The 23,269-nt window shown below is 44.3% G+C and overlaps 1 protein-coding gene across 7 annotated transcripts in view; it reads right to left on the reverse strand.

Moving 5' to 3' along the window:
* LOC144510751 (PDZ domain-containing protein 9-like) overlaps positions 1 to 23,269 on the reverse strand; it is a 30,135-nt gene that overhangs the window by 1,867 nt on the left and 4,999 nt on the right. For 6 of the 7 annotated variants that reach the window (XM_078240556.1, XM_078240552.1, XM_078240555.1 and 3 more), the window contains exons 2-3: positions 11,228 to 11,410; positions 2,798 to 2,975 (exon numbers count right to left, since the gene is read on the reverse strand). In XM_078240556.1, coding sequence (XP_078096682.1) covers positions 2,798 to 2,975; positions 11,228 to 11,396 — 347 coding nt within the window. In that variant the 5' untranslated portion in view covers positions 11,397 to 11,410. Of the gene's footprint in view, positions 1 to 2,797; positions 2,976 to 11,227; positions 11,411 to 16,390; positions 16,518 to 23,269 lie in introns of those variants that run through there. The other variant, XM_078240551.1, reaches the window with a different exon arrangement.

Consider the following 23,269-nt stretch of genomic DNA (forward strand, 5'->3'; position numbering starts at 1 on the left):
GAAAGAAGTTCACGCAGTGCTCCAAGTATGGTATTACCAGGACCAAATACTACAACAACTTGCATTAATATCATGCCACTAGCAGTAAACCCAAATTGACCCCTTGCTATGCTTCCCCACTTTGTTTTTTCTTAACAACCTGGAAACATTTGGTTTGGTGATTCCAAGATTCCTACTCCAACACCTTATGAATTTCCATTTGGTGGCACAGTGGTTAGCACTGCTGCCTCATAGCGCCAGAGACCTGGGTTTGATTCCCGGCTTGGGTCACTGTCTGTGTGGCGTCTACACGTTCCCCCTGTGTCTGCATGGGTTTCCTCCGGGCGCTCCAGTTTCCTCCCACAGTCCAAAAGACGTGCTGGCTAGGTGCATTGGCCATGCTAAATTCTCCCTCAGTGTACCCAAACAGGTGCCGGAGTGTGGCAGCTGGGGGATTTCCACAGTAACCTCACTGCAGTGTTAATGTAAGCCTACTTGTGCCACTAATAAATAAACTTTAACTTTGACTTCATTGGCATTTAGAAGAATAAAAGGTGACCTTATTGAAACATATAAGTTTCTAAGGGGGCTTGACAGAGTAGATGCTGAAAGGATGTTTCCTCTTATGGAGGAATCTAGAACCGGGGCCACAGTTTCAAAATAAGAGGTCTCCATTGAAGATGGAAGCAAAGAGCAATTTCTTCCCTCAGAGAGTCATTAGTATTTGGAATTCTTTTCCCACAGAGGAGTGTCAGTTGGGTCATTGTATATATTCAGAACTGAGATAGATTTTGATTGAGAAAGGAGTCCAGGTTTACTGAGGACAGGCAGGAAAGGGGAGTTAAGGCCACAATCGGATCAACCATAACCTTGCTGAATTTCAGAGCAGGCTCAAGAGGCCAAATGGCCCACTCCTGCTCTCCTATTTCTTATCTTGACACCAACCTTTCCGTTGCCAAATCTTATAACCTTATATTTCACTGCATTAAAAATTAGAGTAAGTCAGCTCTGAAAACTCAACATAGGACACTATTGAATCTTGTGCACAAATTTTAAAAAAATAATTACTCCATTCTTAAAGTTACAAAGCGAATGCATGGAGTAGACTGGGTCGGCCCTTAATCTGTCTCCTTGCGAGCTCCAAAACCCAATTCAAATTGAATCCAATTCACGGTCCCCACAAGAGAGGCATAAAAGATCCAAGCTGACAAGAAAAGGCACTGCATCTTGGGCTTGACTTAACCAAAAGGCCGGGGAAGTGCACCCCTGCCAGGTGACCGTGGTTTCATCCCTTTTTCCTCACATGCTTATGAGGAGAGAACCACTAGAGCTAGCACACAAATAGTAAAAGCACTGTCTGTAAGGGGGTGAAGAGAATTTGGAAACTTGGCCAACGTAACATTCAGCTACTGAGGCTGTGCCATTTGAATTTGGTGCAACCTTTGACAAAAGGTAAAAGAGAAAGACTTAGATTTATACGATGCCTATCTCAGGATATCCCAAAGCACTTTTATAGCCAATGAAATAACGTCTGAAACATTGTCATTATTACATGAAATGTGGCAGTCAATTTACACACGGCAATGGCCAATGATATTGACTAAGGTAATAAATTATTGGCCCAGGATACAAGGATCGGTCTCCACCGCTTCAAAATATTGGTGGCATTGCATCTATTATACTTACGTGAGATTGGCTGACAAGAACCTCTGTTTAACATCTCATCCAAATGACAGCACCTCCAACAGTGCAGCACTCCCTCAATAGTGAGTGGCACTGGGAGTGACAGCCTGGGATTATGTGCTGAAGTCTCTGGAGTGGGGCTATCTCAGCCAGGATGATGTTTCTTCTCATGGGGAGTCTAGAACTAGGGAGCACAGTTTCAAAATAGGGGTCTCCCATTTAAGATAAAGATGAGGAGAGATTTCCTCTCAGTGGGTCATTAGCCTTTGGAACTCAATCATGCAAACCAGCCTCCCATCCATTGACTCTGTCTACACTTTCTGCTGTCTCGGAAAAGCAGCAAGCATAATCATAGAATCAAACAGTGCAGAAGGAGGCCATTCGGCCCTTCGAGTCTGCACTGACCACAATCCCATCGAGGCCCTACGCCCACAACCCCATACATTTACCCTAGCAAGTCCCCCTGACATTTAGGGACAATTTAGTATGGCCAATCCACCTAACCTGTACATCTTTGGACTGTGGGAGGAAATTGGAGCACCCGGAGGAAATCCACCCAGACACAAGGAGAACACGCAAACTCCACACACACACACTGACCCAAGTCAGGAATCGAACCCGGGTCCCTGGCGCTGTGAGGCAGCAGTGCTAACCACTGTGCCACCGTGCCACCCTCAAGGACCCCACGCACCTCGGACATTCTCCCTTCCACCTTTTTCCATCGGGATAAAGATACAAAAGTCTGAGATCACGTATCAACCAACTCAAGAACAATTTCTTCCCGCTGCTGTCAGACTTTTGAATGGACCTACCATATATTAAGTTGATCTTTCTCTACACCCTAGCTATGACTGTTAACACTGTATTCTGCATCTTTCCTTCTCCTCTATGTATTCTATGAACGGTATGCTTTGTCTGTATAGCGCACAAGAAACAATTACTTTTCACTGTATCCCATACATGTGACAATAATAAATCAAATGGCATAACAGGCTTGATGGGTCGAATAGCCTACTCCTGCTCTTATGAGTTAAAACTGACAAACAAATGAATTCGGCTCTTGCTCTGTACTGAAGTTACCAAAATTGAATGTAGTTCAGCCCAGAGTCGAACCATCAAACTTTTTAAGCAGTACCTTTCGTTTGAATGTATACTTTCTGTCTGCATTTTCCAGTTGTCTGGGAGGTCCTTATAATTTCTGTACACAGTAAGCTGCAGTTCAGTTCCCATTGGAATTCCACCCACCAGGTGGCGCATCTCCCGCAGACTGTAGCCCAGAACATTTTTGTTGCCGATTTTAACCAGAATGTCTCCTGTGTGTAAAAAGAGTGAGAAAACTGAACGGAAAACTGAACTGAAACGGAATTAATGCAACGTGGAGATTTCCAATGCGTCATCTCACTACTGTACCAAATGTAGTAAATCAGGTTCATGTAAGGGGAATTTAAATGGAATTTGTGCTATTCTTGTTCTGATTAATGGTGCACAGACTTGAAGAATCCCTTTGCTCCCATTCATTCATGGGTGTGGGTGTCACTGACAAGGGCAACATTTAATACACATCCCCTAACTACCCTTGAGAAGATAGTGGTGAGCCGCCTTCTTGAACTGTTGCAGTCCCTGTGGTGTAGGTACACCCACGGTGCTGTTAGGAGAGTTCCAAGATTTTGAACCAGCAACAGTGAATGAAAATAAAAGTGTGTGGCTTGGAGGTGATGGGACTACTGTGTACCCGCTGTCCTGAGTTTCTAGGTGGTGGGGGTGGTGTTTTTGGGAAGTTTTTAGTTTTATTTATTAGTTACAAGTAGACTTACATTAACACAGCAATGAGGTTCCTGTGAAAATCCCCTAGTCGCCACACCCCGGCGCCTGTTCGGGGACACTGAGGGAGAATTTAGCATGGCCAATGCACCAACACGTCTTTTGGACTGTGGGAAGAAACCAGAGCACGTGGAGGAAACCCCACGCAGACACAGGGAGAATGTGCAAACTCCACACAGTGTCCCAAGCCGCGAATTGAACCCAGGTCCCTGGCACTGTGAGGCAGCAGTGCTACCCACTGTGCCACCCTTACAATGAAAGTTAGATCTTCCAGTACAAGGACTTGTCCCCCACCAAGTGCTGCAGACAGGCACATTCCAAAGCCCAAGACTATCTGCTGAGGGACGCACTAAAGCCTGGGGCAGCTGCCACAGAGGCACAATGGGGAAAGACCTTTCAACCACAGCGAACTGAGGGGAGCAGAACCTCCTCGGGCCGAATGGCTCACTTGATGCACACAGTGAATATTACATGTATCTCAGTTGTACTGAAGCACCTTGGAGTGCAACTTGTTCTATGTAGACAACTTTTTAAATAACTTTGCAACATTTGTAAAGCCATTGTGAAATATCTGAAATGTTTTGTTTATTGAAGCATCTCAGAGGGTTACTTGATGTATGTAAAGAACTTGAATATATTATTGTTTTTGGTGTGATGGTCATTTTGGAATGCTTGTAATGCCCTTGCAGATTTATGATGAATATTTTTGGAAAAAAAATGAAACTTAGGAGAAGAAACAAAGCAAACTAATCACGAGAATAGACAACAGACAAACATACAAAATTAGAAGCAGGAGTAGGCCATTTGGCCTCTCAAACCTGCTCCACCATGCAATATGATCATAGCTGATTGGACTGTAACCTCACTCCACATTTCCGTCTACCCCAAGTCTCGCTTGTCAGGAATCTATCTTTGCCTTAAAAGTAATCAAAGACCCAGCTTCCAATGTCTTCAACTCAGAGAAAATATTTCTCCAGTGACCCCCTAGTTCTAGATTCTCCAACAAGAGAAAATTTCCCCATCTACCCTGTTGAGATCCCTCAAGTCGGCTCTTGCTCTGTACTGAAGTTACCAAAATTGAATGTAGCTCAGCCCAGAGTTGAACCATCAAACTTTTTGATACAAGCCTAGCCTGTCCATCCTTTCCTCATAAAACAACACCCCCAATCCAGGTATTAATCTCGTAAACCTTCTCTGAACTGCATCCAAATATATTTACATCCTTCCTTCAATAAGGAGACCAGTGCTGTATATAACACCTCAGATGTGGCCTTACCGATGCCCCTGTATAACTGAAATATAAGCTCTCTACTTTTGTATTCAATCCCCCTCATGATAAACAATAATAGTTTATTGGCTTTAGTTGCTGTACCCATACCTAGGGGATTTTCACAGTAACTTCATTGTGGTGTTAATGTAAGCCTATTTGTGACACTAATAAATAAACTTAAACTTAACTGTAAACTAACCTTTAGCGATTTATGCGTTAGAACACTCAAATCCCTCTGCATCGCAGAGCTCCGCAATCTCTCTCTCTCTTTATTTAGATAATAAGCTTATTTTTTACTCTTTCTGCCAAAAAAGGAAATTTCACATTTTCCCACATTTTACTCTGTTTTTCAGATCTTTGTCCCTCACTTAATTTAGCTACATCCCGTTGTAGCCTCCTTATGTCTCCTGGAGGACAGCAGCTGGATGGACAGCAGGATCTGGATGGGGAGTAGCATCCTGGCAGGGAGTGGGGTAGATCTGGATGGAGTCCGGGATCTGGATGGACATCAGGGTCTGTGGAACAGGGCTGCATGGGTCAGGATGGAGAGCAGGAGTTGGGTTTGATGAATCTCATTGCGCAAGTCAACATTCTTGTTGTGGTTAGCACTGCTGTCTCACAGCACCAGGGACTTGGATTCAATTCTGGCCTCGGGTCACTGCCTAAGTGTAGTTTGCACATTCTCCCTGTGTCTACGTGGATTTCCTCCCATAGTCCAAAGATGTGCGGATTAGGTTGATTGGCCATGCAAAATTGTCCCTTAGTGTCAGGGGGACTAGCAGGGTAAATGTGTGAGGCCTGGGTGACATTGTTGGTGGTGCAGGCTCGATGGGCTGAATGGCCTCCTTCTGCACTGTAGGGATTCTATGATTCTAAGCAATGACTCTGATGGAATGCAAGTTCCGTTTGCAGTTGCTGGACAAAAGGTTAAATGCTGCACACTGAGATGTTTGGTGTTCTATAAACACATGCTAGAATTCCAAACTTTGGTGAAAAATAAAGGCTGCAAAGTTACAAACTTAATGATGGCAAGTATTTAAGTAGATGAGCACATATGAAGCATATTTACTTATATTATTTGCGAGATGTTTATGACTAGAATTAGTTGTGACTAAAAAGATGTCATCAAAGCAATACCTCTGGCTAGTCAGTGATTTCAAATGCCGACACTGCGACTGACTACCTTTAGATGTTCCATTCCTGTTTCTATTGAATTAATGGTATTGAAGGTTACTCTGTCAGTGATGGACTTATCCCTAGAGGTGATATTTTAATCTTTAACTTTGGATCAAAGCCTGAAGTTTGGTTCAGACACTTGCCAGAGCTATGTTTGTGATTTGTATAATTAATCCCCTTAAGTAGTTTAAGAACGATTGCTTCAAGTTCAGTAACATGCATTTAGATCTTGAATTATGCATTTTCTAAAATTTCATGTGCGCATTGAATGTATTAGCATAACTGAATCATGTTATCCCAAATAGCGCGTTCCCAAGGCCCTCCTCCCCAGCTTACTCCTAGCAAATGTCCAATCTTTGGAAAACAAGCTAGATGAACTTAAAGCCAGACTCACTTTTCAAAGAGAACTAAGGGACTCTGTTTCACAGAGACATGGCTCATTCCTGCTTCACCGGACTGTGCCCGACAACCAGAGGGCTTCTCAATCCACCGAATGGACCGTACAGCGGCCTCAGGCAAGGCCAGGGGAGGTGGGGTCTGCCTCCTAATCAACACCTCTTGGTGCCGAGACGTAGCAACACTGGTGAGTTTCTGCTCCCCAGACCTAGAATACCTGGCGCTAAAATGCCCCCTTCCGCGGGAGTTCACCTCTGTTTTCGTGACAGCAGTTTACATTCCACCCCATGCGGACATGAAGACCACGCTGGACGAAATATATCACCACAAATAGCCTTGAGATGAAACATCCCAAGACCTTGTTCATCGTGGCTGGGGACTTCAATCAGGTCAAGCTCAGGAGTGTCCTCCCAAGATACCACCAACACGTCTCCTGTTCCACCAGAGGCCCAAACATCCTAGACCACTGCTACACAAGTATCAAACATGCCTACGGCTCTATCGCCCGCCCACACTTTGTGGTAAATCAGACCACAAGGCTGTGCTCCTGCTCCCAGCTTACAGGCAAAAGCTGAAGCGGGAGAATCCATCAAAGAAAGTCGTGCAATGTTGGTCTGAGGAATCGGATGATCTCCTACGGGGCTACTTGGAGTCAGTGGACTGGTCAATATTTAAAAACTCTGCGTCCAACCCTGAATGAGTACGCCACTACAGTAACAGACTTCATTAGTAAGCATGTAGAAGACTGTGTGCTAAAGAAGCAAATCTGTGTGTTTTCCAACTGGAAACCATGGATGAACAGGGATATCCACTGCTTGCTGAAGTCCAGGTCTGAGGTGTTCAAGTCAGGCGATCCTGACCTATACAAGAAATCAAGATACGATCTACGGAGAACCATCAAAGATGCCAAAAGACAGTACCGGACCAAGCTAGAGTCCTAGGCTAGCCACGCGGACTCCCACCGACTATGACAAGGTCTGCACGACTTAACAGGCTACAAGATGAAGGCATGTAAAATCACCAGCTCCAATGCACCCCTGCCTCAATGCATTCTATGCCCATTTTGAGCAAGGGGCCAGCGAGAGCATGCTCTCCTTCCTGGAAGCCTCGGACAAACCTGTATCCGAGGTCATCCTCACAGACGTCAGAGCAGCCTTCTCAAAAGTCAACCCACGGAAAGTGACTGGCCCGGATGGGGTACCCGGACGAGCACTCATGTGCTGCGCGGACCAACTGGCGGGGGTATTCGCAGACCTCTTTCTTTTTAAAACAATCTGAAGTCCCTGTCTGCTTCAAGAAAATGACCATCATTCCGGTACCAAAGCAGTGTGCCTTAATAACTATCGTCTGGTGGCTCTGACATCCATCATTGTGAAGTGCTTCTAAAGGCTAGTCATGGCACAAATCAATTCCGGCCTCCCACACTGCCTGGCTCCATTACAGTTCACCTACTGCCGCAACAGGTCCACAGCAGACACCATCTTCCTGGCCCTACACTGGAACACCTAGATAACAAAGACACCTATATCAGACTCCTATTTATTGACTACAGCTCAGCCTTCAACACCATTATTCCTACAAAACCCAGCTCCAAAGTCCGTGTCCTGGGGCGCGGCTCCTCCCTCTGCAACTGGATCCTAGACTTCCTAACCCATAGGCCACAATCAGTAAAGATAAGCAACAACACTTCCTCTACGACCATCCTCAACACCGGTGCCCCACAAGGCAGTGTCCTCAGCCCCCTACTATACTCCTTATACACATATGACTGTGTGGCCAAATTCCCCTCCAACTCGATTTTCAAGTTTGCTGACGACACCACAGTAGTGGATCGGATCTCAAACAATGATGAGACAGAGTACAGGAAAGAGATAGAGAATCTGGTGAGCTGGTGCAATGACGATAATCTCTCCCCTAATGTCAACAAAATTAAGGAGATAGTCATCGACGTCAGGAAGCGTAGTGGAGGATATCACTAGGGATGAAGTGGAAATGGTCGAGAGCTTCACATTTTTAGGTGTCCATATCACCAAACTGTCCTGGTCCCTCCATGCCAACACTATAGTTAAGAAAGCCCACCTACACCTTCTCAGGAGGCTAAGGAAATTTGGCATATCCACCAAGACTCTCATCAACTTTACAGATGCACTATAGAAAGCATTCTTTCTGGTTGTATCACAGCTTGGTATGGCTCTTGCTCCATCCAAGACCGCTACAAAGGGTTGTCCATCACGCAAATCAGTCTTCCATCCATTGACTCTGTCTACACTTCCCGCTGCCTCAGAAAAGCAGCCAGCATAACGCACCCTGGACATTCTCTCTTCCACCTTCTTCCGTCAGGAAAAAGATACAAAAGTCTGAGGTCACGTACCAACCGACTCAAGAACAGCTTCTTCCCTGCTGCCGTCAGACTTTTGAATGGACTTACCGTGCATTAAGTTGATCTTTCTCTACACCTTAGCTATGACGGTAACACTACATTCTGCATCCTCTTCTTTCCTTCTCTATGTTCGGTATGTTTTGTCCGTATAGCGTGCAAGAAACAATACTTTTCACTGTCTACTAATATATGTGACAATAATAATCAAATCAAAAAGATTTTAACGATGCTTTTAAAGATGGAACTTTGGATATGAAACAAAAAGCTGAATATAGCAAAAGGTGAGGTTGTGAAAGTTATAAATGCATGCGTTTAAAAATTGTCTAATCTAGAGATCTTAAAATTGTCTTAAGGAAGCTAGTTGAGGCTTTAATGTGTGCAGTTTCTCCAACAAACTGATGTCAGTGCGGTATTGAGAGCTGCAATACAGGCCATGACCCATCATTTCTGAATTTAAACAAAGACTGATGATTAAACGACTTGAGAACTGATGCAAAAAACTAAAATAAATTACTGCAGATGCTAGAAATCTCAAACTCATTTCCCTCTGGTTACCATTAACCATTTACATCTCTGATACACTTAATGTTGTTTCTTTGTCTCATTCCTTTCCGCTTTTGCCTTGCATCATCATCCCTTTAGTTATTAAATTCCTGTCCTTCAACCTAACACAGACCTTCCTCTTGTTTATAATCTGCTAAATCTCTAACTTCTTCCAGTCCTGATGAAACAGTAATTCAGTTTCTCTCTCCACAGATGCTGCCTGATCGGCTGAGTGTTTCCAGCACTTTCTTTTTGAATTTTATTTATCATAGAGACGGAATATAGAATCTACAGTACAGGAACAGAACCCCTGCAGTGAAAGCCTCCTCCCATCCCTCTTCATTTGTGTAGGTATTGAGGCTGAACCCTAACTGTATGTTCTTCTAAAATAAAAAAATGCTGGAAATACTCAGCAGGGTGGGCAGAGTCTGTGGAGAAACAAGTGTATCTATCCTGTTCATCTCAGCCACGACTGGTGGCAACAAGCTCCACATGAGACCTCTCTCTGGGTAAAGATGTTTCTTCAGTTCCGCAAGTGGAAAGACATATCTACTTCTCATTTCTTTTTTATTCATTTGTAGGATGTGGGTGTCACTGGCAAGACCAGCATTAGTTGCCCATCTCTAATTGCCCCAGAGTAGGTGATGGCGATGAGCCACCTTCCTGAGTGGCTTGCTAGGTCACTTCAGAGGGCAATTAAGAGTCAAACATATTGCCATGGGTCCGGAGTCACATGTAGACCAGGCCGGATGGCAGATTTCCTTCACTAAAGGACATTAGTGAACCAGATGGATTTTTACGACAATCTGGTCAGATCACGGTCACTGTAACTGTTATTAGTAACATAGTAAGAAGTCTCACAACACCAGGTTAAAGTCCAACAGGTTTATTTGGTAGCAAATACCATAAGCTTTCGGAGCACAGCTCCTTCGTCAGATGGAGTGGATATCTGTTCTCCAACAGTGCAAACAGACACAGAAATCAAGTTACAGAATACTAATTAGAATGCAAATCTCTACAGCCAGCCAGGTCTTAAAGGTACAGATAATGTGGGTGGAGGGAGCATTCAACACAGGTTAAAGAGATGTGTATTGTCTCCAGACAGAACAGCTAGTGAGATTCTACAAGCCCAGGAGGCAAACTGTGGGGGTTACTGATAATGTGACATAAATCCAACATCCCGGTTTAGGCCGTCCTCATGTGTGCGGAACTTGGCTATCAGTTTCTGCTCAGCGACTCTGCGCTGTCGTGTGTCGTGAAGGCCGCCTTGGAGAACGCTTACCTGAAGATCCAAGGTTGAATGCCCGTCCTTGGATCTTCAGGTAAGCGTTCTCCAAGGCGGCCTTCACGACAGCACAGAGTCGCTGAGCAGAAACTGATAGCCAAGTTCCGCACACATGAGGACGGCCTAAACCGGGATGTTGGATTTATGTCACATTATCAGTAACCCCCACAGCTTGCCTCCTGGGCTTGTAGAATCTCACTAGCTGTTCTGTCTGGAGACAATACACATCTCTTTAACCTGTGTTGAATGCTCCCTCCACCCACATTATCTGTACCTTTAAGACCTGGCTGGCTGTAGAGATTTGCATTCTAATTAGTATTCTGTAACTTGATTTCTGTGTCTGTGCACTGTTGGAGAACAGATATCCACTCCATCTGACGAAGGAGCTGTGCTCCGAAAGCTTATGGTATTTGCTACCAAATAAACCTGTTGGACTTTAACCTGGTGTTGTGAGACTTCTTACTGTGCTTACCCCAGTCCAACGCCGGCATCTCCACATCATTAGTAACATAGCCACTCTGTTAATGTATTCTTAAATTATAAACAAACATGTTCTACCTACTTGCAGCTTTAGTTAATTCTGCCCCCCCCCTCGCCCCCGTCCCCATCCCACCCTGCTCCCTTGGCTGATTATTTTTTAAAGTGTAGTCACGTTTCACCAGATGATTCATTAACAGGCAACATCTTTTTTTACCTGGCTTTAGATTTGCTGCTTTGTTGCTGTCTCCAGAACTGTCCCCAATAATACGCAGAATTTGCAGGAAGGATCCATGTTTAATCAGGACCAAACCCAGACCGTGGACATCCTTTGTGATGAACGTTCTGAGGCTGGGCCCTAAGTTATGTTCTGGATTTTCTTTCATTTCTCCACCCGGTTCTGCAACACACAACAGTCTTGTTCAGCTCATTGGGGAATCTCTACTATATATTATTTGCATTGTGTGCTATACATCTGTGAAATAGGAAAATGCAAAACTAGATTCACAAAGACAATACCAGAAGTGGGAGGTTATAATCATCAGGAATGCTGGAACAGCGGTCAGAAAAACAGATTGAGAGGGGATCTGATAGAGGTCTTTAAAAATTAGAGAATAGACATACAGAAGGCATTTCCCATGATTGGGGACTAAAATTCAGGGCCATCAATATAAGAAAGTCACTAATAGAGATTATAGAATCCTACAATGCAGAAGGAGGCCATTCGGCCCATCAAGTCTGCACCGACCACAATCCCATCCAGGCCCTACCCCACAACTCCATGTATTTACCCTAGCTAGTTCCGCTAAAACTAAGAGGCAATTTAACATTGCCAATCCACCTAACCCGTACATCTTTGGAGTGTGGAAGGAAACCGGAGCACCCAGAGGAAACCCAATGAGAACGTACAAACTCCGCACAGACAGTGACCCAAGCCAGGAATTGAACCCAGGTCCCTGGCGCTGTGAGGTAGCAGTGCTAGCTATTGTGCCACCATGCCACCCAATAAGGAATTCGGGAGAAATATCTTCACCCAGATAGTGGTGTGAAACTCACTATCACAGGAAGTGATTGAGGTGAATAGCATATATACATTTAAGGGGAAGCTAGATAAATCCAAGAGGGAGAAAGGAACAGAAGGATATGTTGACAAGTTGAGATGAAGAAGGGTGGGAGGAAGTTTTTTTATGGCACATAAACATCAGCTTAGATTCGATGGGCCAAATGGCTTGTTTCTATGTGATTCTATGTAAGACAAAAGTATTTTTGGATTATTAATATACATATGTGTACATATAAATAGTAGGACCAGTCACCAATCGCTTAGTCAACAAAATGGATTTTAGAGAGCATCGGAAATGAGGAAAGTGAGGTTCAGAATCAGGGGTGTTCAGGGAGGGAATTCCCAGAGCTTGGGCTGAAGGCATAGGACACCAAAGAGACGTTGCTGGACTGGGAGTCAGAGAGCACAGGGGTTATAGGTCAACAGGTCTTGGTGCAAGTAAGGGCATGGGCAGCAGTGTTTTGGATGACCTTAGGTTTACAGAGAGTAGAAACCAGGAGGTAGTCTGGGAAGTTATTGGGATAGTCAAGTCTAGAGGTAACAAATGAATTGATGAAGGTTTTAGCAGCAGCTGAGTTGAAGCAGGTGAACAAGGATGGGCAATGTTACAGAGATGGAATATCTGGTCATAGTGATGGAAGGGATACAGAGTTCAGAAGGGTCAAGTCGGAATGCAAACTTTAAGATGCTCCTTAAAACCTACCAGTTTGACCAAGCTTTTGATCATCTGTCCTCATTTCTCCTTATGTGACTCAGTGTCAACATTTATATGATTAAGCTCCTGTTCAGCGCCTTGTGACGTTTGAGTACGTTAAAGGCGCTATATGCATGTAAGTTGTTGTTGACCATAAAACGCCGTACATTGGTATACCCTGAATATAATGTTGGAAATCAAAGAACAACTGCACTTTAAAAAAAGACTGATCAATCTAAACTCCCTCCCCCTTCAAACGCACGTCTTACGGGGCGGACATCCCAATCTTCCATCATCATTACTGCAGGAGAATTGGGTTAAGAGGAGGTTTTTTAACAGCCACGTGGGGATTGTTGCATTTTGAGAGCGGTGCGTCCTTCACTCGGTCCCCGCGTTACAAGCCGACACTGACCATTCAAATAAAAACCCCAGCTCCCCCTTGGCAACAAGAGAACAACACTGAGGGAACCTTTCAAATTCTGCCATTATAATCACTCTGGAATGTTGCAAATCCAATGCTTCCAGATCGTCTGAGTAAATACGCAGAGGCAGGGAGTTGCAGGTAGTGTGAAATTGGAAAACTCCTCATAGTTATTGCAATTATCATCAATAACCCCCCACCCCACCCCCATACACACACGCACCACCCCGACTAAACTACTGCAGCCTCATAAACTCCCCCAATTCTGTTCCATTCCTCGCGGTCACCATTATTTCTGCACTCAAGCTACACAATAATCGAATTCATTCATTTCAATGTAGCAAATACAATTACATTTTGTTACGAAAGGTGAACATTTTAATTTAGAGTAATTAAGCTTTTTAGCGTTCAGGTGCTTCATGTGAGAAACATTATGAAAGGTGTAGTTTGAGAAATCCTGCTGTAAGCAATTGTAAACTAAAGGCTTGTGGACACGGGGGCGTGGTGGATACGGACATTACAATCTATTATCATGGTGAAGAATGAGGATTCTGGGGAGGATTTGAGAGTTGATCTTTATTAGGTCAGCCGACTGTCTCCGAGGCATGACAAAGTCCCTCAGTTAGAACTGAAACAGCAATCGCTGCATTTCCAGGCAGTCCATCTTGTTCTGGGAGGATATACAAACAATACAAAGTAAAACCAAAAGAAGGGAGGCTGGAAAATCTCAGCAGGTCTGGCAGCATCTGTGAGGAGAGAAAAGAGCTAATGTTTCGAGCCCAGATGACCCTTTGTCGACAAAGGGTCATCTATACTCGAAACGTCAGCTCTTTTCTCTCCTCACAGATGCTGCCAGACCTGCTGAGATTTTCCAGCATTTTCTCTTTTGCTTTCAGATTCCAGGATCCACAGTAATTTGCTTTTAATACAAAGTAAAATATAATTTCCTTTTAAAGTATTAAGTTTATTTATTAGTCACAAGCAGGCTTACATTAACACTGCAATGAAGTTACTGTGAAAATCCCCTCGTCACCATACTCCAGCACCTGTTTGGGTACATGGAGGGAGAATTTGGCACAGCCAATCAACCCAACCAACACATCTTTGGACTGTGGGAGGAAACCGGAGCACCCAGAGGAAATCCATGCAGACACAGGGAGAACGTGCAAACTCTACACAATGACCCAAGCTGGGAATACGAACCCAAGTCCCTGGTGCTGTGAGGCAACAGTGCGAACCATTGTGCCACCATGCCCTTTTGCAGTCTCCCAGAGTCCCTATATTCTGTTCCATTCTGTGCTGTGATTTCATTGTGCCCAGATGAAACTATTAAGCTTTTTTTTTGCCAGAGTTTAGAATGAACACTTCTGAAATGGTCTTTCTTTTAAATCTGGAAATATTTATAATAACTTCAGTAAATTGGAAGCATCAGCAGTTTTTGAACTTCACACTATCTGCTACTCCTTTTTACCAGACTTCAATTCTTAGGGATTTGACAGTCTAGAACACGGGGTTCCAGTCTCTGAATAACCAAGATGAGAATTTTCTTTATTCAGAGGGTTGTAAATCTGTGGAATTCTCTACCCAAGGGAGCTATGGATGTTCAGCCACTGAGTATATTCTAGGCAGAGGTCAATAGAATTTGGGGGATTAAGGGATTATAGAGTACAAAGGCAGATCAGGCATGATCTTATCTAATGGTGGGGCAAGCTTGAAGGGCTGAATGGCCTATTCCAACTCTTATATTCTTATGTCTGCGACTCGCTCCTTACATACCCAACAAATGCATTGGACCTTCAGATTTGTTATACTTCTGAATTTAAAAGGTTCCCCTTAACCATTCCCTGTTGTCATGTGAAATTTGCTAATGTTTACAAAGAGAGCACGATGGAGACAGGGGCTTTTGGCAACTAATGGGCGGGGCTGGAGAAGACTACAGAGATAGGAACGGTAAGGCCATGGAGGGATTTATAAATAAGAATTGGCATTTTAAATCGAGATGTGGCTTAACCAGAAGCTAATGTAGGTCAGTGAGCACAGAGGTGATAGGTGAATGGAACTTGGTGCAAGTAAGGACACAGATAACAGAGTTTTGGATGAGCTCAGGTTCAGGGAGGGTAGAATGTGGGAAGTAGGAAATTGAGTTCATAGAGGGGACCAAAGACAATCATTTCAATCTTCTTAATATTTAATTGTAGAACATTTCTGCTCATCCAGTACTGGATATCAAATAACCAGCCTGATAATTTAACAATCATGGACATCAAAGTGATGGTAGAGCTAGGCGTTGTCAATGTCCGCATGAAAACTAATGCTGTGTTTATGAATGATAGCATTGAGGGGCAGCATGTAGTTGAGAAACAGGAGGGGGAGAAGGATGGATCCTTGAGGGACACCATTGGTAACAATCGCTTCACCACTGGACGCCACGTCTTCAGTTGCCTGGGTCCCAAGGTCTGAGATTCTCTCCCTATACCTTTCTACCTTTGTTTCCTCATTTGAGATAAACCATTGTAAGAATGGAACCAGGCCCACCCAGCTGGGTGACAGTGGCGAGGTGCTGGAAGAGGACATTCTGGCTATCTGTGTTAAAGGACATAGACAGGTTGAACACAAGAGATAGGAACAGAGAATGATCCATCTCAGCCTCCACTGGAGGTCTCCACAATCACATGCCGGTCTTCAGTCAATTCGATTCACTCCAGGTGAAATGGCTGAAGGCACTGGATACTGCAAAGGCTATGGACCCTGACAATATTCTAGCATTGGTACTGAAGACTTGTGCTCCAGAACCTACACCCCCTAGCCAAGGTGTTCCAGTACAGATACCACATCTACTTAGCAATGTGGAAAATTGCCCAGGTATGTCCTGTACACAAAAAGCAGGTCAAATCCAACCCGGTCAATTGCTGCCCTATCAGTCAATTATCGATCAATAAATGATCGAAGGGGGTCATCATCAGTGCCATCAACGGCACTTGCTTGGCAATAACCTGTTCACTGTAATTTAGTTTGGATTCTCCCAGGGTTACTCAGCTCCTGACCTCATTACAACCTTGGTACAAACATGGCAAAAGAGCTAAACTCCAGAGGTGAAGTGAAACAAAAAGCAGCATTTGACCGAGTCTGGCATCGATGAGCTGTAGCAAAACTGGAGTCAGTGGGATTCAGGAGGAAAACTCTCCGCTGGTTGGAGTCATACCTGACATAAAGGAAAATAGCTGTGATTGTTGGAAGTCAGTCATCTCAGTTCCAGGATATCACTGCAGGAGTTCCTCAGGGTAGAGTCCTAGGCCCAACCATCTTCAGCTGCATGAATGAGCTTCCTTCTATCAGAAGGGGGGATGTTCACTGAAGATTGTACAATGTTCAGCACCATTCACAATACCTCAGATACTGAAGCAACCCATGTCCAAAAGCAGCAACACCTGGACAATATCTAGGCTTGGGCTAACAAGTGGCAAGTAACATAAATGCCAGGCAATGACCATCTCCAACAAGAGAAAATCTAACCATTGCCCCTTGACATTCTGTAATATTACCATCACTGAATTCCCCATTATCCACAGCCCGAGGGTTACTATAGACCAGGAATTGAAATAGACTAAACAATTTGGCTAACAGAGGTCAGAGGCAAGGAATCGTGCAGCGAGTAACTCACCTCCTGACTCAGGACCATAGAATCCTACAGTGCAGAAGGAGGCCATTGAGTCTGCACTGACCACAATCCCACCCAGGCCCGATCCCCATAACCCCATGCATTTACCCTAACTAGTCCCCCTAACACTAAGGAGCAATTTAGCATGACCAATCCGCCTAACCCACACATCTTTGGACTGTGGGAGGAAACTGGAGCACCCGGAGGAAACCCACGCAGACACAGGGAGAATATGCAAACTCCACACAGTGACCCAAGCCAGGAATTGAACCCGGGTCCCTGACGCTGTGAGGCAGCAGTGTTAACCACTATGCCATCGTGCCGCCCATCAACTACAAGATACAAGCCAGCAGTGTGATAGAATACTCTCCCCTTGCCTGAATGAGTGCAGCTCCAACAACACTCAACAAAGCTTGACACCATCCAGGGCAAAGCATGCTGATTAATTGGTACCCCATCACAAACATTCACTCTCTCCGCCACTAACGCACAGTTGCAAGATTCTCTGCAAGAACTATCAGCAGTATTAGTGCTGCTTCATGCTCTTGTCTGGATCTGGAAAAATAATTTTGCTTCTTGAGCTGAGGTTTCCCCCAACTGTGGTTGACACGATGCTCGACTTTATCCGGCCCACTTCCCACACCTCTGCCCTTGGTCCTTCCCCTCTCTCCCAGAATCATGATACGGTCCCCCTTGTCCTCACTTTTCACTCCAACAGCCTCCAGAATGATGCCACCTCCAAAAACATCTTCCCCTGCATTCTGCAAAGACCACTCCCTCCATGACACCCTGATCCACTCCTCCATCACCCCCAACTCCACATCCCTTTACCATAGCACCTTCCCATGCAATTGCAGAAGGTGTAACACCTGCTTCTTTACCACCCAAGCACTCCTTTCAGGTGAAGCAGCATTTCACTTTCAATGTCTTCAATTTGTCTTCAATCTAATGCAGTCTTCTCTACACTGGGGAGACCAGGTGACCACATTCACTCAGTCTGCAAGCATGATCCCAACCTTCCTGTTGCTTGCCATTTCAACTCACCATCTTGCTCTCAAGCCCACATGTCCATCTTTGGACTGCTGCAATGTTCCAGTGAAGCCCAATGCAAACTGGAGGAACTCCTTATTGAGTTCAACAACTTCAGACCATGAAGCCTGTGATGACACTGTGCCTTTAAGAAATGTATTTGTGCCATGTTTCTTGTGAAGGATTTATTTTAGCTGTTTGTTTGATTATCGGTGCCGCTGTGTCTGTACCTGGCAGCCCCTGTTGTTACTGCAGCAGCATAATTGATCTTAATTGCTAAAATGTTTGTTTTAATCTGGACTCTGGGGTTTTGACAGGAAAGGTCATGTGACTGGGGGGGACTAGGCTTAGAGAGAGAAATCCTGACGACACCACCGTAGTGGGTCGAATCTCAAACAATGACGAGACAGAGTACAGGAATGAGATAGAGAATCTGGTGAACTGGTGCGGCAACAATAATCTCTCCTTCAATGTCATCAAAATGAAGGAGATTGTCATTGACTTCAAGAAGCATAGTGGAGCACATGCCCCTGCCTACATCAATGGGGACGAAGTAGAAATGGTCGAGAGCTTCAAGTTTCTAGATGTCCAAATCAACAACAACCTGTCCTGATCCCCCATGCCGACACTATCGTTAAGAAAGCCCAGCAACGCCTCTACTTTCTGAGACTAAGGAAATTTGTGTAAACATGTCCGCTACGACTCTCACCAACATTTACAGATACACCTTAGAAAGCATTCTTTCTGGTTGTATCACAGCTTGGTATGGCTCCTGCTCTGTTCAAGATCGTAAGAAATTACAAAAGGTTGTAAATGTAGCCCAATTCATCACGCAAACCAGCCTCCCACCCATTGACACTGTCTACAGTTCCCGCTCCCTCAGAAAAGCAGCCAGCATAATTAAGGACCCCATGCACCCCGGACATTCTCTCTTCCACCTTCTTCCGTCGGGAAAAAGATACAAAAGTCTGAGGTCACAAACCAACCGACTCAACAACAGCTTCTTCCCTGCTGCCATCAGACCTTTGAATGGACCTACCTCGCATTAAGTTGATCCTTCTCTACACCCTAGTTATGACTGTGACACTACATTCTGCACTCTCTCATTTCCTTCTCTATGAACAGTATATTTTGTCTGTATAGCGCGCAAGAAACAATACTTTTCACTGTGTACTAATACATGTGACAATAATAAATCAAATCAAATAGAGAGAATTAGCTCTTTCTCTCTCTGGAGATTGGAGACTGGGATCTCGCAAGAAACTAGCTGTCTTCCTCTGAAGTTCTTCTGTTTGAAGTTAGATCTTTCTCTGAAGACTGCTGTATGGGAGTCAGAGGATATTTGTCTGTCTGGATCTCTGTCCAGAGGAGTTACAAGGCTGGAAATCTAGCATCTATGAGCATATCTGTTTAGGTCCTAATTGATTCTGAAGAAGGATTTATGTCTGTGGGGATAGTGCTTAAATTGGAACTATAGCGATAGATAACTGTCAGGAATTATACCTTGTGATGTTTAAGTATTTATGATTGGTAGAAGTTATGCTAATGCTTTTTGTTACATTTGAACTGTGTTGTTAAACAAAGTTTGTTTTAATAAAAGCTTCCTAGTGGGCCAATCCACTGGAGCAAAACACCTTATGCTCGCCACAATGACAAAATCAATAAAAGTTGGGGTCTAGGTTAACTTCATAATATACCTTGGAGTTTCTGATCTGTCTGTGGCCAAACAGGCACCTAAAATGGCGATTTATAAAGCACTCTGGGACAATTGGGCAAGAACTAAAACAGCAGACTGCAGCCTAAAACACAGAGATGAACAGGCTACAGCTCAGACGACTGAATACACAGGATACGGGCCATCTCCAGGACAAAGAGGACTTTCTGGTCAAACTGGGTTGTTTACCAGACTTGGGGCGCCGTAACCCCTTATTTGGGAGGGAGGTGTGTGTCCTACGTGCTCCCAACACCTACAGAGATGACCGTTGGACACACACCCAGAGATTGGTGTGGCAGCAACCGATTGGACTTTATCGATCAGGGTGTTCAAGTCCTGATCGATTGATTGACAATGGCCAAAAGGGGCGTGAAAACCAACGGGGTATAAAGGGTGCTGCGCAACCAAGAATCGCTCTCTCTCTCTGACCCCATGAACGAGCTACAACAACGGTGACCATCGCCATCAACGACCAGCATGAGGAGAGCCACCACACCTGAGAAGGAAGGAAGACCAGGGCCAGAGTGCCAGACCAGACCAAAGGACCAGACTACGCAGAGGACTACAGAGACCAGCGCACAGATAAAGGCCAATATCTGCCTGGGTACTTGCCAGTCACGCAAAGTTAAGTCAAGGTCTAGTATTGGACTTGAACTTTAGTATTTCTGTAAGATAACTTATTGTTGGTTGGGTGGGTGATTATTGATTGTGTGTTTAAATATTGTTGTACTAACAAGAAGTCTACTCGCAATTCTTTGTCCACCGTATAAGGGTTAAACCAGATTGTGCGGCAGGCACAAGTCCATAACACTCTCTTCCATCTTGATCCATTTTCTTTGTCCCAACACCACCCCTCTCACACAGGGCCAGCTGCTACTTATTAATTTTTGCTTTCACAGAGCGCTGCCCCTGTTCTGCTATTAATACATTCTGCAATCTTACCTTTATGCCGCTATCAGCACCTTCTTTAGTCTTTAATTCTCCCATTGTCACTCCCTTTGTGCCCATGACATATTTGTCAAATCTTTCCTAGATTCCACCTATCCCTGGACCTTCTATTCTGCTCCAGGTCCTTTTAAACAGTATAAAATCCATCACATTTCTCCCTCTCTTAAGCTCTGAAGAGAAGCCATACACACTCAAAACATTAACAATGTTTTTCTCTCTCCACAGATGCGGCCAGACCTGATGAGACTTTGCAGCATTTTCTGTTTTTATTTCAGATTTCCAGCGTCCGGAGTAATTTGTTTTTATTATACTGGAGAATATAGGCCCAATTTACACAGCATCTCATCATTGGACAATCCCCTCATCCCTGGGACCGATCTAGTGAACCTTTGCTGTACCACCTCCAATGCAAGCTCGTGTTTCCTTGAACATTTGTGTTCCTTGTATGGGCACACCCAAGGATCTTTTACAGCATCAACATTTGCAAGTTTCACACCTTCCAAAAATATTCTGTTTTTCTATTCTTCTGACCAAAGTGAATAACCTCACACTTCCCCATCTTATATTCCATCAGCCATCTTTTTGCCCACTCACTTAAACTGTCTATTTCTCTTTGGAGCTTCTCTGTATCTTCCTCATAATTTATATTTCAAGTTTTGTACTGTCAGCAAACTTAGTCACATTACTCTCTGTCTCTTTGCCTAATTCATTAATATGATTCTACGATTATGATTCTACCCTAGGGAGCAGTTTTCGCCTGTAACAGCAGGAATAGTTTACAGTCACACAGGATATCACTTGTGGCTTTGATGGGTGTTCTTTTGCTATCGTGGCAGGGGTATTAATTAGAATCCTTTTGGAACATTGAGATAAGTCCACACAAATTCTGCCAGTAATCATGTAAATAATCAAGAAAAACTAGGCAGATTTGCAAGCACCTGTAGAAAGGAAAACAGAGTTAATGTTTCAGGTTGACGATCTCTTGTCAGAACTGTCAATGACCAAGTTGTGATGTGGTGATGCTGGCGTTGGACTGGGGTAAACACAGTAAGAGTTTTAACAACACCAGGTTAAAGTCCAACAGGTTTACTTTAAATAAACCTATTATAAATAAGTTATTATAAATAAACCTGTTGGACTTTAACCTGGTGTTGTTAAAACTCTTGCAATGACCAAGTTAGACAGAGTCACTACATTAACACTCTGCACCATCTGATTTCCATCTCTATGTTTCTGCTTTCTTACCCACCACCCCTTTCATCTCTCTCCTCTTCCTTCATCGTTCTCCCCTCTTAACTTTGACAAGATAACAAAGTTGGGGAGGCGCAACATTTTTAAAAAAGAGACTTGTATTTAGATAATGATTGTCAGAATCACAGAAGAAGAAGTAATGTGTTAAGTGATTAAGTTATTGAGAAGGGACAAACCTCTTAAAAGTCACCTTTTTTGGAGTTATCTTCACTAATGCTGAAATGTGTAGATTGTCACGTGGAATGTCACAGGTGGAAAGAGTGGGTATTGGAACAGAGGTTTAGAATTGAACGCTCTGCAGCCTGTGTACAACGCTGAGAACTGTAATAGTTTTGACTGAATGAATAAAGGTTTTGTCCTCACTACCAGTTTTAAGTGCATATTCTAATTATTGAACACTTAATAAATGTGTCATATCTTTCATTAAATGTTTTGAATATTGATTAGAGGGGTAAATTATAGGTAGGAGCACACACATTTCCCTTCTTCTAACAGTCTCATCAGAAAGTTAGCTCCTCTGACAGGGCAACATTCTACCACTGGACTGTCAGCCTAAGATTATATGTTCAAGTATTTGTTGTGGCTCAGTCAGTAGCAATCCAATTTGAGTCAGAAAAAAATACTTGTATTTCTATTGTTCATTTCAGCACACGAGGTCCTAAAGTGCTTTACAGCCAATGAAATGCTTTTGAATGTTGCACTGTAGCAGACATGTCAGCCAATTTGTTACATGTGGGAGCTTGCTGTGCACAATATAAGAATGACCAGATAATCCGTTTTTGCTAATGTTGATTAAGAGATAAATATTGGCCCCTGCACATGAGGGAGAACTCCCTTACTCTTCTTGCAAGTAGTGCATTGGCATCCACCTGAGAAGAAGGGCAGCATGTCAATTTAATGCCTTATCGAAAAATGGGTTCCTCAACATTAGTTTTTCTTCTACTACAGCACTCCCTCGGTGCTGCCCCTCCGACAGGGTGGTGTCCCCTCGGTGCTGCCCCTCTGACAGTGCAGTCCTCCCTTGGCGCTGCCTCTCCACAGGGCAGTGCTGCCCCTCCACAGAACGGCGCTGCCCCTCCAACAGAGCGGTGCTTGCCCCTCTGACAGCACAGCAATCCTTTGGCGCTGCCCCTCTGACTGCACAGCGCTTGCTCACTTGACGCTGCCCCTCTAACAGAGAAGCACTCCCTTGGCGTTGTTCCTCTAACAGCGTGGTGCCCCTTGGTGCTGTCCCTCTAACAGAGTGGCGCCCCCTCAGTACTGCCCCTCCAACAGTTCAGCACTCCCTTTGTACTGACCAACAGAGCAGCACTGTCTCACTACTGAGCCTCCATCAGTGCAGCATTCCCTCAGTACTGACCCTCTGACAGTGCAGCAATCCCACAGCACTGACCCTCTGACTCACCTGATGAAGGAGCAGCGCTCCGAAAGCTCATGATACCAAATAAACTTTGGTTGGACTTTAACCTGGTGTTGTGAGA

The sequence above is a fragment of the Mustelus asterias genome, chromosome 23 (genome assembly GCF_964213995.1).
Source record: "Mustelus asterias chromosome 23, sMusAst1.hap1.1, whole genome shotgun sequence".
Taxonomy (NCBI): domain Eukaryota; kingdom Metazoa; phylum Chordata; class Chondrichthyes; order Carcharhiniformes; family Triakidae; genus Mustelus; species Mustelus asterias.